General features: G+C 35.1%; 1 protein-coding gene across 4 annotated transcripts in view; it reads left to right on the top strand.

Annotated features, from left to right (window-relative positions):
- The window catches only part of EYA3 (EYA transcriptional coactivator and phosphatase 3), a 134,255-nt gene that overhangs the window by 56,457 nt on the left and 61,448 nt on the right, over positions 1-16,350 (top strand). For 3 of the 4 annotated variants that reach the window (XM_049878445.1, XM_049878444.1, XM_049878446.1), the window contains one exon: positions 12,399-12,496. In XM_049878445.1, the coding sequence (XP_049734402.1) occupies positions 12,464-12,496 (33 nt within the window). In that variant the 5' untranslated portion in view covers positions 12,399-12,463. Of the gene's footprint in view, positions 1-12,398; positions 12,497-16,350 lie in introns of those variants that run through there. The other variant, XM_049878447.1, reaches the window with a different exon arrangement.

Genomic DNA, 16,350 nt, shown 5'->3' with positions numbered 1-16,350 from the left:
TGCTATGTGGGGAACTTTTTAAAAAATACAGATTTTAGGCCCCATTTTACTGCAGGAGTGGGGCACAGGAATCTGTATTTGTAACAGTTTCCCTTGATGTTTCTGTTGTACTGTTAGGTCAGGGAGTAACTAGCACAGACTGCCTTGAGAAGGAAATGAAGGAACAAAAAAGAAGAGTAATTTGAGGTAGAATTGGAAAATTTTTTGTTTTGTTTTATAAATAGGGGAGACTTGAACCGTTTTGTAGTAGGCCATAGGATTCAGTGATGACAGGGATATATATGTATATATGATTTGTTACCTCTTTTAGTTTTAACCCACCTTATTTTGAAAGAATTTAAGTATTTACACATCACTAACTTCCTTAACATACATTTTCTAATTTGAACTTTATAACCATTTTATAAATTAGTTGCAAGGGAATATACTGCCAAAATCTAGAGGACATAGAATTGTAAACATAAGTAAAAAGGGTTACTCTTGGAGATAGGGAGGAGAAAGGAGTAGATTAAATAATGAGCTACAATGTTGTTTTATTAAGGAAGTACTGTCATATGTTGAATAACAATTTTATAATACAGTATGAAGTAACACTTGTTGTTAGTTTCTATTGTTGTTGTTGTTGACTTGATTCCAACTCATAGTGACCCCATGTGTGCAGAGTAGAATTGCTCCATAGGATTTTGAAGACTGTGACCTTTTGGAGGCAAATTGCTAGGCCTGTCTTCCGAGGCACCTATGGGTGGATTCCAACTGCCAACCTTTCAGCTAGTAGTTGAGCACTTAGCCATTGTGCCACTCAGGGACCTTGAAGTAACACTAGAATGATTTAATAACTCTTCTCATGGTTGGGTAATCAAGAACTAATGGTCATGTCACAGAAGCTTTAATGGCCATAGGCCTAACAAAGTAATATTTCCCAGACCAAGAAGGGTTGCCCTGGAAGCGCTTTGATAGGTTATGTATTTATTTTGATGACACTGTCACTGTTTAAAATTTTGAAACATCTTTTTAATTGTTTGAACTGGTTTACAAATCACAGGAGAAAATTGATCTTGTTGCTTTATGATCATTTCATTTTTGACCAAAAATATCACCCATATCTACCTATCACCTATCGTTTTTAGACTGAGCTCTGTGTAATTTTTGTGACTTCAAAAAGTTGTTTCTAAAGGAGTAAATTTTCCGAGGATTAAAGATATTCAACAAAGGCTATGTCAGAGACTCAGAAGAAAAGTCCATAATAAGAATTACAGGAATTTAGAATAGTGACAACTGAGTTAAAGTAAGTGACTAGCTTCCTAAGACAGTAGGTTGTTTTGTTGTTGTTAGTTGCCATCAGCTCCATGTATTATAGAGTAGAACTGCTCTGTAGGGTTTTCTTGGCTGTAATCTTAATGGAAGCAGATTGCCAGGCCTTTTCTTCCATGGTACTGCTGGGTGGATTCAAACTGCCAACCCTTAGGGTGTGCCACCTAGGGACCTAGGTTGTTCCAACTTAGAGCAACCCTATATGACAGAGTAGAACTGCCCCATAGGGTTTCCTAGGCTGTAAACTTTTTGGGAACAGATTGCCAGGCCTTTTCTCCCAGGGAGCTGTTGGTGAGTTTGAATTGCCAGCCTTTTGGTTAGCAGCCAAGCATTTAACCGTTGTACCACCTGGGCTCCTAGGTTGTTCTGTAGGTGGGTATGTATGTTCAATTATGTTTATATTGTTTGGTTGAAGTATAATTTACATACAGTAAAATTCACTTTTTTGGTGTAGTTCTGTGAGTTTTGACAAATGTGTATAGTTGTGCAGCCACCACCAAAATCAAGATTTGGGCCACTTCCATCGTCCCCCAGAATTCTCTTGTTCCCCTTGGTAGTCCTTCCTTCTCCCTCACTCCAGCCCTGGTAACAACTGATCTGTTTTTTGCTGGTACAGTTTTGCCTTTTTTAGAAAATCATATAAATGAAATAATAAAGTATGTGACCTTTTTAATCTGGCTTCTTTTACTTAGCATAATATAAGGTGGACAAACTTTTTCTGTAAAGGTTCATATTAGCAAATATTTTAGTCTTTGCAGGCCATACAATCTCTGTTGAAACTACTGACCTCTGCTGTTGCAATGTGAAAACTGCCATAAATGATGCATCAACAAATGAGCATGGTTGAAACCCTGGTGGTGTAGTGGTTAAGTGCTACAGCTGCTAACCCAAGGGTCAGCAGTTCAGATCCTCCAGGCGCTCCTTGGAAACTCTACGGGGCAGTTCTACTCTGTCCTATAGGGTTGCTATGAGTCGGAATCGACTCGACGGCACTGGGTTGTTTTTTTTTTTTTTTTTTGCTGTTCCAATAAAACTTTATTTATGGACACTGAAATTTGAATTTCATATAATTTTCACGTCTCTAGCAGTTAATTTTTTTCTAAGCAAAACACATTAAACAGTAAAGGTACAGTGAGTGATTGCTGATTTTAAATGCTGTCTTAAAGGTGCTAGTACTTCAGTTTGTTCTCTAGGCATTGGAAGGATCAGTACATCTTCTCAAGATTCATGAAGTACCTGGTACGTCCAGTCTTACTGTGTTACTGGGAATTTCTTCCAGTATAAATTTAAAGTTTGGCCCAGAGTAAAAGTAGGAGATTGCCAGCTTCAGAGTATGTAATAGTTCTGTTAGAGAGGTAGACTTTCCAGTTAGCTGGAAAGTTTTTGAATGTTTTATGTTCACTCTATTCTTTTTAATGTTTGGAAGCAGTTTTTCAGCTATACTTAACAGTCATCTTCTGCTACCTTATTTAGGTACTTTTTTCTTCATTGGAGCCCTGGTGGCATAACCTGGTTAGCTGTCTGCTAACCAAAAGTTTGGTAGTTAGAATCTGCCAGCTGCTCCTTGGAAACCTTAGGGAGCAGTTCTACTCTGTCCTATAGGGTCACTAAGAGTTGGAATCCACTCAACGGGTTTGGTTTTTGTTTTCGTTATTCACCTTTGTTTTCAGCTTGTGTATTTCATCCAGTGGCCAGGAGATGGCCAACAAACCCAACCAGAGAGGTAATAGCAAAAACAAAATGTGTATGGTATTTGTATTAGTGTCCTGGAGCTACCATAACAAAATACCACAAACCTGGTGGTTTAAAACAACCAAAATTTATTTTCTCACAGTTCTGTAGGCCAAAGTCTGAAATCAAGGTGTTGGCAGGGCCGCGCTCCCTCCCAAGGCTCACAGGGAGAATCTGTTCCTTGCCTTTTCCAGCCTCTGGTGGCTGCTGGCATTCATTGGCTCTGTTACTCCAGTCTCTGCCTCCCGCCTTCACATCACCTTCTCCTCTGTGTGTGTTAAATCTCCCTCTGCCTTTCTCTTATAAGGACACTTGTGATGGCATTTAGGGCTCGTTCAAATAATCCTGGCACAGTGGTTAAGAGCTTGGCTGTTAAACAAAAGGTTGGCAGTTCAAATCCACCAGCTGCTCCTGGGAAACCCTATTGGATAGTTCTACTGTGTCCTATAGGGTCGCTATGAGTCGGAATCAACTCAGTGGCAACGGATTTGGTTTGGTTTGGTTCATATAACCCAGGATAATTTTCTCTCAGAATCCTTAATTTAATTACATCGGTAAAGACCCTTTTTCCAAATAAGGTAACATTCACAGGTTCTGGGGACTGGAATGAGGACCTATCTTTGGCCAGAATTCTTGTTTCCTGATAAACCCATCGCCATTGAGTCCATTCCAACTCATAGTGACCCTATAGGACAGAGTAGAACTGCTCTATAGAGTTTCCAAGGAGCGCCTGGTGGATTTGAGCTGCCAACCTTTTCGTTAGCTGCTGTAGCACTTAACCACTATGCCACCAGGGTTTCCTGTTTCATGATAGCTATGTGTATATGTGTTTGCGAGAGAAGGGTTCATCTCTCCCTCCCTCCCCTTTTCCCCTCCCTTCTTCCTTTCCTCCTTCTCTTCCTCCCCCCTCCCTCCCGTTGGCTTTCTCTTTTTTTTTTTTTTAACTTTAAACTTTAGCCTATTAAGGGGGAGAAATGGAACGGCTCCTTACCTTTAATAGCACACGTGATCACTTGTTACGTATGTGATAATAGAATTTGAAGTATTTTATTCCTTGCTTGTCTTTGAAGGAAACTTTTTGGTTAACACAAACTTCAAAATGGTGTTTCCCGAGTTAACAAAATCTTATCAACAAAATCTTGAAAAGAATTAAAGTGATTTAGGTATCCGTGGTGAGAAATGGGAAAAGTGAAGTTTGTTTTTTTTTGTGTGTGTGTGTGTGCTTCTAAATATATTAAAGGTCCTTAATGAACTGGTTTTAAGTAAATAAGTATTAAAAGGAATCAAGAGTTTGGAAATTGTGCTTGATTGAACAAGTATTTGTTGAATGCCGACCATGTGCTGTCAGATACTAAGAGGAATAAGGTGGAACTTAGGGTCAGGATACAAAGGAAGAATTAATAGTTATAACAGAATTGTTAACTACCACATTTAAAGACCACAAGTAAAAGCCAGAATAGTTTTGAAGAACTCTTAATTATTAACTAATAATGAAGCAGGGGACTCTTTTCACTAACTTCAAGGTTTCAGTAGGTTGGGAGATAATTTGTTTTTCCAAAATGATGATGCTGATCACTATCTAGAAATAGTGAAAGAACTTATTTTCACTTACGTTGTAATTAAAATGACCTGTTTCATTAACAGTAAATCAAAGTCTGTACATCATAAATTAAGGGTCTGTGGTTATAAAGAGAAACCAAATTGTCGTTTTTGCTAGAAATATGCAGAGTTGTAATAAGTACCTTAAAAAAGAATCTAATATTAGAATTTTTAAGGAGGTCTTAAAGTGAGAAAGAAGTTTTGAGTTAATAAATTTAAAACATCTTAAAATTTAAGAGCATGTTGTTATACCGTGAGGCCAAAGTAATATAATGTAGAATAGGTAGAGATTTAATGAAGGAAAAAGAATAAGTAGCCTAAGGTGATGCAAGGACTGTAATTTTAAAGGGGCAGGTTGTATGCTCAATTCTGCATGAAAAAGAAAAAAAAAAAAGCTTCAGACTAGGGAGTCCAGACTCTTGGGTTTCACCATTGGCTCTGCTACTTACAGGCTTCACGTGGCAATTTCTGCACCTCTATATCCCTTGTAGCATCTCATGTTACATGTTTCTTGCATTCACAGAGAGAATAATTTCTGTTCAGAAAGGTAAAACCAAGTGTGAAGTCTTTGTTAATATCAAATTCTTTCACTACTGGAGAAAGTTCAGTGCCGTTGCTCAGAACCATAACATAAGCCAACCCCGGATTTATGTGCAGTGTACATATTCCAATTAACTGGACTTCTTACGAAAGATGTAACGGAGCAAGAAAATCAAATGAATTTCTCAGTCTGGGTTCTCGTAGTGTTGGCATGTCTTCTTAATAAGATTTTGCAGGTCAAAGAGGATCACGTCAGTTTAAATTTATTTTCCTTGAAGTTGAAATTTCTTTACTGAAGAAAAAGGGGGGGAAAAGAATGCAGAATTTGTGTCTAATTTTAGCTTAATGGCTTGAGGTACATTTTTTAATTTTAAGAATTTTAAGAGGCATTTTAAAAATGTTTGACATTTTAGTATAGAACCTTAAAACATCCAGCATTGTATCTGCTTTTGATTCTTATCAAAGTATGTTAAAATATTTATAAGCTATACTTAATACAAAAACTTACATGCTTTTTCATCTTTTAAATAAGCATCTTTCAGTTTTCATTTTAATATGGAATATTCAGTTATGGGCTATAGCATAGTTAAACCGTTCTTCACATACTGGGCTGGTTGTTTCTAATTTTTCATTTCTGCGAATAACAAACTTGTACTTGCATTATGTATAAATATGTATATATATATATACATACACACACACGGAGTTAGCCTTTTCCTCTCTATTTAATTCTTCCATTTATTCCCAAGAAAAATTATTAACATTAGGCTTTGGCCAATTTTGGAAACCCTGGTGGTGGTGTGGTTAAGTGCTATGGCTGCTAACTAAGAGGTTGGCAGTTCGAATCCGCCAGGTGCTCCTTGGAAACTCTATCGGGCAGTTTTACTCTGTCCCATAGGGTTGCTATGAGTCGGAATCAACTCCACGGCAGTGGATTTGGTTTTTTTTGGTTTTTGGCCAATTTTATGACCTCTTTTATACTCTGTGGAGCTCTGGTGGTACAGTGGGTAAGAACTTGACTGCTAACCAGAAGGTTGGCAGTTTGAATCCTCCAGCCTCTCCTTGGAAACCCTGTGGGGCAGTTCCACTCCTTACAGGGTCACTATGAATCGGAATCGACTTGGCAGCAACAGGTTTGGTTTTTTTTTTTTTAATACTCTATCTGGGGAACAGTCCGAAGATACATATGATTTTACAACTGTGCCTGAATATGTCTTATCTTCTTATGGCCCAGATTACTTTTGGTTTTGTTGTTTAGATTTATTTTTGGTAATTTAACAGATATGAAATGATATCTTAAAAATATTAAAATTTATATTTCTTTAATCAGTAGTGAGATAGTCTTTTTTTCTCAAGTGCTGATTTGATCTTTGTGGTTACTTTGACAGGTACTTGTTAGTCATTGCTTGGCACATAGTAGATGATTGTTACAGGTTGAATTGGTTGGCCTTGTATTGTAGCCATTAAGCTCTATCTATCACGATTATCATAATTATGGAAACCCTAGTGGCGTAGTGGTTAAGTGCTACAGCTGCTAACCATAACGGTCTGCAGTTCGAATCCGCCAGGCGCTCCTAGGAAACTCTATGGGGCAGTTCTACTCTGTCCTATAGGGTCGCTATGAGTTGGAATCGACTCGACAGCACTGGGCTTGGTTTTTGGTTTGGATCATAATTATGGAGCACTGGTGGTGCAGTAGTTAAGAACTTGGGTGCTAACGAAAAGGTTGGCAGTTGGAATTCACCAGCCGCTCCTTGGAAACCCTGTGGGGCAGTTTCTGTTCTATAGGGTCACTGTGAGTTGGAATTAACTCAGTGGCAATGGGTTTGGTTTTTTCGGGTTTTATCATAATTATTGCAGATGTTGTCTGCATTCGTTAACATCCTTTTAATGTTAGATTTCTTGTTTTTCATTGCATTAAATATTTTACATAATTGGATATGTGGCTTTGTTGCTTAGGCTTTATTCTATTTACTCATAAATTTATCTCTTTTCTGTAGATGAGATAAATATACTACTCTGTTTTCTCCAAAATTTTTTGAATGCTTAGCCCTTCATCTATTTAGAATTAATCATGGCGTATAATTTTTTTCCACATTGATATTCAGTTTTCTGACAATATTTTTAAATATTTATTTTCTCCATTCATTTTGACACTTTTTTTATTTGCTGATTGTTTTTGGTATTTCTAGTTTCTTTAACTTGTGTATTTCCACTTAAACCTTTAACATTGTTGCTGTTATTCTCGGGCAAATTGTTTAAATCTCTGAATCCAGTTGCCCTGTCTGTAATATAAGGATGGTACCACGTTTCTCCTGTAGTAGTTTTAGAGATAAAATTAGGTGAGATAATGTAAAAATGTTTGGTGTATAATAGATGTTTAGTAAATGTTAGTTCTCTTTCCTTCCTACTATAATTGGTGTGAAGGACTGGTACAGGGCAGGTCTTCCGTAATTGCCTCTGTTACTCTCCTCTCCTCCAAAATATTCATTATTTTTGCCTAATTTTCTTTTTTTAATTTTTATTGTGCTTTAAGTCAAAGTTTACAAATCAAGTCAGTCTCTCATACAAAAATTTATATACACCTTTATTTTTGCCTAATTTTCAATAAGAAATTTATAGGTATTAGAATAAGCTTTTGTTTGTTCTTATTTGAAAACTAATGTATATATTGTACAGATTTTGAAGCCCAAATTTCTATTTAGTGTTATCTCCACTAATAATTACTAAAAAGCACTGTACAGCAAGAGACCACAAAAAATGGTTTCTTTTATTTTGAAACCATCTTCCTTGACAGCTTCCGATTTTGCTTTATAAAGGCTCCTAGTTTATAAATTAGAATTTATTTTAAGCAAATATCTATAGGCTTTATGGTTGGTCCTTGGTCGTTAGGACATTTGTTTCTGAACTCACTAGTAGATTCCCTTTAGAATAGATCAGCTGTTATTGAATAACGATACTTGAAGCAGTGGTCTTAATGCCATTGGAAGAGGGTATTTTGTGTTTTCATTCTTCAAGGCATACACATAATTATATTTGAGGATGCCATGGTAAATATTTACTAATTATCTACTACTTTTAAGTCCTAAAGTGATCACACTTTAATAAAAATCTTAAGTGATGATACATCAGTTTTTTGATATGCTTTTTCAGGCTACTTTTGTTTATAATTTATTGCTATGATTAAAAAAAATTTTTGATAAGGATGCTGTTAAGTTCCCCCATGGAAATTTCTGTAGCCTTTTCTATAGTGTGCTTTAAAAAATATGTGTAAATATATATAAGGTTTTGGAAGGGGTGGTAAATAAATAGACTTCTAAAATACAGTGTGGTTGGTGATGAAATTTATGGACTACCTGTTTTCGGCTTCTGTGTAGGACGTTATCATCGATAGTCAGTTAAGCCCTGAATATCTCTGTGCACACTTAGTTATCTGCATGCAAGTTTCCCTTCCAGGACCTATAATCAGACTGCTTTGCTCCACTTAGACCCTTCTCTTGAAGTTAATTAAGGATGATACATACTTTGTTTTCATTGAGAACAATTTGACTTCTATTCTGTGCTTTAAAATGTGTGTATACTTCTTTCTTTCTTTTTAATATCTGCCTTCCTATAGCGTCACTGGAAACCCTGGTAGCATAGTGGCTAAGAGCTACGGCTGCTAAGCAAAAGGTTGGCAGTTCAAATCCACCAGGCGCTCCTTGGAAACTGTATGGGGCAGTTCTACTCTGTCCTGTAGGGTCGCTATGGGTCGAAATAGACTTGATGGCAACGGGTTCAGTTTTGGTTATAGGGTCACTATGAGTCGGAATCAGCTTGACGGCAACAGGTTTTTTGGTTTATACCTAAGAGCTATAATAACACATTGAAGTAACCTAAGCGCTTACTTTGGCCATTTACAATAAGTAGTATATTACACTTGGTACAGAACAGAAATTTTGAGGTAGGATTCTAATCAGGATTTTGAAATAAAGTATTTATTACCAGTGATGTTCCGTCTAATTTTTAAGATTAAAGATAAAATCTATTGCTGCCATATTACAAGAGGATTATGCATTATTTTGAGCATGTGAAATCAGAATAGTATTTAAATTTTTGATTCAAACCCAAGCTCTTATTTTTTTATTGTCAGCAGCACTTGGCAGGTAGGGAAATGAGAAGTCTTAGGAAATACTGTTTTGTTGCCAATTGTAAAGTTTCCCAGATTTCTGTCCATGAAGACATATAGATAATGAGAAGCTCTATCCCCCAAAAAGATGATAAAACTGCATTTAGAAACCAGAAGTAAAAATTGAAACTAGAAAATTATGAAAAGCCATTACTATCCAAGTGCCCAAAAGGGACTTAAAACAGAAGATTAAGAATGTGTTTTGTAATTTCATTGGCTGTTTGACCAAGTTTTTAATTACATTAAGTATCTACTCTCCACTTCTATGTGATAGGTGTTGTGTTATTTGGTATATTAAAAGATGAATCTCATTAAATGTAGAATAATGTCAGGTTACATTAATGGCAAAAAAAAAAATCACATTTAGATTAAACTCTAGGACTAATACATGGAAATGAGAATATTAAAATTTAAATAGTAATTCTGTACTTCTTTTATTATCAAATACTGGAGCACTGTCTTTATGTTACTGAAGACTTTCATCTGGTAGCTAGTAAATATGACTTTTGATTGATAGCATGTGCCACTTAGAGAAAATAATATGAGATCTTAATATGAAAAGTATTACCACATTGATAAATACAAGGAACTTGTGATGAATACTTGTACTCTTATATCTAGTTCCTATGTTTCAGTTTTTTTCAACTACAAATTATTGAAAGGAAGAATAATACTATATTGACAGAAAGTATCTTTAGATGCATGTTATAATAGAATTATATAATTTGTCATTATTAATGCATTTTGCACACAAATGTACCAGGGTGTATGCAAACTTCCTGTATATCACACTTTGCCAGTAGAATCCCAGAAGATCCTGTAATAAATCATATTCTTTCATTATAGCCTTTTTTTGTTTTAAAATAATCAAAATTATTGGTTGTCATTGACCAATTACTTTGAGATATCAAGCCTGATTTTTAAACACCTTTTTTTTTTAATATAGAAACTGTCTGTACCCTTTGTATTCCTCTAAATTGAAAAGCTGAGAAAATAATTTTTGAGATGGAAACAACAAAGAGTGCTTATTTTCAAAGGAGAAGAAATGTGAGAGGTAGAGAGGAGTGAGGGTCAATTTTTTTTTAAGCAGGTTATTTTCTTGCAACTTACAGAATTTATCTCAAGAAAAATAGATTCCTGTCTTATAAAATCAGTATAATATTAACGTATTTCTAAAAACAAAATTCAAGATTTAAATACATTTGGTTTTGTGTAGCTTGAGGGCTTATCTCCCCCCATTCAGTGACGTTTCTTAGCTTTTAAAACATACGACTCCTTTTGATCAACGTTAAAAAACCTGTGTTCTCTAATGTTGTTCAGATTTTTAAAATAAATTAATTCTTGTGTTTAAAAACAAAATTAAAGCACTTATGTTATTGAGCATTCATTTTTACAATCTCCTTGCCTTTTTCTTGCCCAGAGATAGATTTTATGCCTTCATATGGGGGAAATATTCTCTCTTTTCGGGAACGTAGTAAAGATTGTAGTTATTACATTTACGGCCCACAGTTAAAATTTGGATGGAATATTATCACGTTTTGTTTAGGTGAGAGGTGGTCACACAAAAGTTCAACAAATGAAGTATTAAAGGCATTATGCTTTTCCCTAATGGTTTGGCCCTGTTTCGCTCTTTCTTATGGGAAGAAACCGTATATGCACATTATCTACATTTAGACGGTAAAAAAAATCCCAAAAAGTAAAGAAAAGATATTTCAGTTTAAAACCAAGATAAGTATACGCTGGTAAAACATAAAAATGTTTCATCTTTCAGTATTGTGAGTCAGTTTCACGTCATATTTATTAAGTTCTTGTGAGTAGAACAAAACAAGTGCAGGGAAGGTAGTTCCTGTGAGCTTTAGTTACTGTGCTCTGTAATTCTGCAGCGCCAGCTATCTGCGTCATGTAGTATGAGAACTTAGCTTTCGAGCCTGTCTGTGTGAGCTACACGTGAGTAAAAAAAAAAAAAAAAAAGTGAGCATCAAATACTTCTGACCTTTATAGTTTTTTTTCTCTTGATCTTCTAGATCAGGGCAGGGATGATTTGCACCCCTTACTCGTGTTTTCTCGTTGTGGAGTGTAGCTCTAAAACAAAGTGTGCTTGTTATATTGCACCAAGATACAGTAGTAGAGTATATTGGCACAGCTGAAGTTTTTTGTTTTCCTTTGTGTGCTAATTTATTTATTTTCATTACTTCTGCAGTAAGATTCCATTTTGGCTCTTGCTGTATGTGTTAGGTTGGTTACAGTGGTTGGTAGAAGTGAGGTGTTAGCAATCACATCTGTTTGGGAGAAATGCTTGTCTCATTTTTGTTGAACAGAAAGAGTATTTTGTTTTCATAATGTATTTAGTTTCCTAGTGCCTGTGTGTCTGTCTGTCTCTATGTTGCCAGCAGGACACAGCAAGATGGTCTTACCAGTAAACGTGGGGCTTAGAATCCTCTATTTTTCTTTCTTGGAAATCAAGGCAGGATTTCTTTAACTCTAAAATTGAAGGTTCACTTTACTTATTTATTTTCATTGTTAAAATAGGTCCAGAAGAAATAAGAGTTGTCCTTTAAATTGATTACACGTAGACAGATAGTTGGTTGTATTTAATTGATATTCCAGTTTGTCCTATTTAAAGTGATTTTGTGTCGATTAACAGTTATGTAAATGTTCCACTTTAAAGCAGGTTAGATTTTATCAGAACTTACTGACATGTTAGGCCAGTCTTTATCATTTTTAATGTAATTTTAATAAAAAAAATTGTTTTAGTTATCTGCACATGGCTGTCATTGTAAAATGTTTAATGCATTAGGTTCTATAGTAACCATGTTTTAAGTACAGCAGAAGTGGTTCCACGTGTTGGCTTTTGCAAGGTATTATAAAAATCTTGACTTGGTGCAGCATATCCATTTTGAAAAGCCACGTGCAGGTTTGAGATTTGGAGATTGGAACTCACGTAAAAACCTTGGGATAGCAAAATATTTAAAAATAATTCTCTGATGGCCTCAATGATAACGCTTTAAAAGTGTATAAAGCTTTGAATCTACCCCTCTTTTTTAAACAGACTGTGAAGACTGCTGAGAAACTTGCAATCCTTTCACATAAGCATAAAAAGAAATATTGGTCCTCATGGAAGAAGAACAAGATTTACCAGAACAACCAGTAAGTATTTCCTTTAACAATTTAAAGTTGGCTATAGAAAAGCTGATCTTGAGAGTTCAAATACTACTCAGTTATACTTATAGATTCCAAATTAGAAATAAAAATAAGGGAAAGACTCCTTACACTTTCCTTCTAAGAAAACAATGTTGTATGTTCTTAAATTCATACTTCATTAACTTAATGCTAAATCAAGGAGTCTGTTTAGAAAATTCAGCATAACAAAGTAAGTATTGTATGTGGAAATGTCATTTAAAAAAATCAATGGCTAGTCTTATAGTTTTTAGAACATAAAAGAGGACATCTATTCAGCAGTATCAGCTAGACAATATATCATTATTTCTGCCAGAAACTTTAGTTTTATTTTTATCTAAATTTCCATAATTGACTTAATTTCTTACAAGGTAGTAGTAATTGAGGAAAGTATATTGTGAACACTAGCTAATTTTTAAAATCAGACAGAGTCTAGAGACTAGATTGAATTCTTAATTTATTTTAAATATCTTTTTTTTAATATAATAAATTATTTTAAATGTCCACAAGTGATATGGGTTTAATGCCTTGCCATGGCTTCTTATTTTTTGACTCTTAAGATTTAAAAAAGGAAAGCAATATTTTAGTTCTCTAAGCTAGCTTTTATGTTTAAAGGGTCTTATTCTTTTGTTTTGAATTTCTTTTTCTGAGGTTAGATAAATACTGATTCAGTTTGCTATCCTCGGTGGGACTCTTGCATTTCATATTAAGAGAAAATACAGAGTGATAAACATTTATCTTTCTTTATGAAAATTCAACCTAGAAAAATATGAATTCTGAAAGCAGATATGTTTTTCCTATTCTACATATGTTCTTTACATCACAAGAGAATGGATACCAGCCTCCATTTAAATAATAAAGTCCTTAAGTATATTTTAATACTTTTCTTTATACTGAGATATGCATACTGATGATCACTTAGCCATTATTCTTGTAGCCCTTTCAGACGAGGTAAGTACAAAACTAGGAAGACATAAGCAACTGATAAAAAGACCTTTCAAAACACTTGAAACGTCAGTCCCTATCCCTGGTGGAACATTTACCATAATCAGGTAAATGGTAGGGTTAAAAATGATCCTCAGCAGTGTTTATAAGATGTATAATTACAGGAACAAATAGCTGAATACAAATAGGTTGATACTAAATGTATCAAGGAAAACTCTGTCATTGAGTTTTTAATGTACTAAAACAACAGGTTTAGTCATATTTTCAATGTGTTGATTTACTGTTGATATGGGTATTGTTAGTTACTTCTTAACTGTTTAAGATAATGAGAATTGTGAGGCTGAACTGCTTGCAACTCATCTTTTCTGCTCTGCTTCATTTCCTTGCTGTTTTATTCAGTTTTTGTAACATGATGTGTAAAACCTGTTACTTCAGAGGAAAGTGAGAAATTGAAGCACTTTAAAAACAGATTTTCTGCTGACTGTAAATGGTGATTGTCATGGGGCATCATTTCCTTTTTAACTCTTAAAAAATAGAATGGGAAGAGTAAATGTCAGACTTTGACCAAAAAAAAAAGCAAAAAACAACTTTTCACAAACTGTAGTAGAGATGTAAAATATAAGTGGAAAGAATGGTCCAATCCCTAGGTGATGATGATAAATAAAACCAAGATTTTTAACCCTACCATTTACCTATATATAAGGAGAGATGTTGCTGGTGGGTGTTATTATTAAAATTACTTTAATCCCATTGTCTCTTTTTCAGTCTTCCTTGTTGAACTATCCCTTTTGTTTCTCTGCTGCCTGCTTGCTCTACTTAAAGATTATGTTCAGGTCATTGTTTACATTGCAACACAAAGCCTAGCCTCAAATCCTTTCTCATTCCCTTTTTTTGCTGTCTATCCTTACCCTTCTTCAATCAGAGCAGGTTCCAGGTTCCTTTTGTGGTCAACAGTTACCTTTAAATCACCAAGTCTAACAGCCTTTTTTCCCATCATCATCTTTCGCAACCACTCTGAAGCGCCTCATATTATTGTCCAAGTTGGAACTCTTCTGGAGAGTGAAAAGGGGTGCTAACCCTTGGCATAAACCAAGACTTTTCCTGGCAACCTGGAAACATTAAAAAAAAAAAAAAACTCTTTTGTGGCTATCAAGGTTGCTCTCTGAACTCAAGTTTTAAAAGAATATAATGCGTAGGAAAAAATTTGGTAGTATATGTACTAAACTCAATACTGATAATTCACAGAGATGGTGGGACAAATGGGCCTTTTATATATATTTTTTATTTTATACATATCTATATGGTTTGGATTTTTAAAAATAATGAGCGTGTAGCCTTTCATGTTTAAGTTTTAAAAAGAAAAATTAGTAATACTTATGCGTAGACAAAAGAGGTGGTGCGTCCTTTAACCATACTGTGCTCTAGGCTAAAACATAGAAAAGGAGTAAAACTTGGGAAAACATTTTCAAAAACAACAAAAAGGGCTTTTAAAGCTATATTTTGGGTTTGGAAATGAGAAGAAAAGGATGGAACAAATGACAAAGAAAATGACTGACTCACCCCTTGAATTCTTTCTGTCTTCTCTGTCAGGGAGAATAATCTTCACACTGCAAAGGACAGAACATACCTGAATTTTTTTTTATTGTGGTAAAATATGTAAAACAAACATTTGTCATTTCAGCCATTTTTGTGTGTACAGCTCAGTGACATAATTACATTCACCATATTGTGCAACAATCACCACTGTTGCCAGATTTTTCCATCACCCTTAACAAAAGCTCAGTGCCCCATAAGTAATGACTTGCCCTTCCCCCTCCCTCCCGCTCCTCATAACCATGAATAAACTTTAATCTCTATATATTTGCCTATTCTAGATTTCATATAAGTGGGATCATATACTGTTTGTCCTTTTATGATTGACTTATTTCACTCAGCATACTCTTTTCAAGGTTTATCCATATTGTACCATGTATCAGAGCTTTGTTTCTCTTTATAGCTGAATAATACTCCATTGTATGTGCATACCACACTTTGTTTATCCATTCATCTGTTGATGGACATTTGGATTGTTCCACCTTTCAGTTATTGTGTATAGTGCTGCAGTGAACATTGGCGTACGAGCATTTGTTTGCTTCCCCGTTTTCAAGTCTTTTGGGTGTATACGTTGGAGTGGAATTGCTGGGTCATATGGAAATTCTATGTTTAACTTTTTGAGGAACTGCCAAAATGTTTCCACAATAGCTATACCATTTTACATTCCCACCAGCAATGGATGAGGGTTCCAGTTTCTCCACATCTACACCAACACTTAACTGTTCTCCATTTTTCTGATAATAGCCAACCTAGTGGGTGTGAAATGGAATATCGTTATGGCTCTGATTTGCATTTCTGTAATGACATTAGTGTGGGAATTAAAAAAAAGTCGTGGTCATATACGGAAACCCAGGTAGCATAGTGGTTAAAGTGCTATGACTGCTAACCAAGAGGTCAGCAGTTCAACTCTACCAGGCGTTCCTTGGAACCTCTATGGGGCAGTTCTACTCTGTCCTGTAGGGCCACTATGAGTCGGAATCAACTCGAGGGCAACGGATTTGGCTTTTTTGGTTTGGTGGTTGTATACATAAAAATTCTTTGGAAAAAATGTTACGGAGCTGGACTTTAATTTGTTATACCAGAGAACAAATTTCAGTTCAGATTCTTATTTCTAGTCTGCAACATTAAGTCTAATGACCTCATTCTTAGTTAACATACTTCATCCTCATAAACATTCTACCTACAGTAAAAATCCTGGTAAACATTTTACCTTAGGCCTGAAAAACACTTTTTTCATTAAAAAGAGGAAAAGAGCTTCATGTGAAAAAGAAGTCTATTTCTAACTC

This window comes from Elephas maximus, chromosome 3, assembly GCF_024166365.1.
Source record: "Elephas maximus indicus isolate mEleMax1 chromosome 3, mEleMax1 primary haplotype, whole genome shotgun sequence".
Taxonomy (NCBI): Eukaryota; Metazoa; Chordata; class Mammalia; order Proboscidea; family Elephantidae; genus Elephas; species Elephas maximus.
This window is presented reverse-complemented; position numbering and strand designations above follow the sequence as displayed.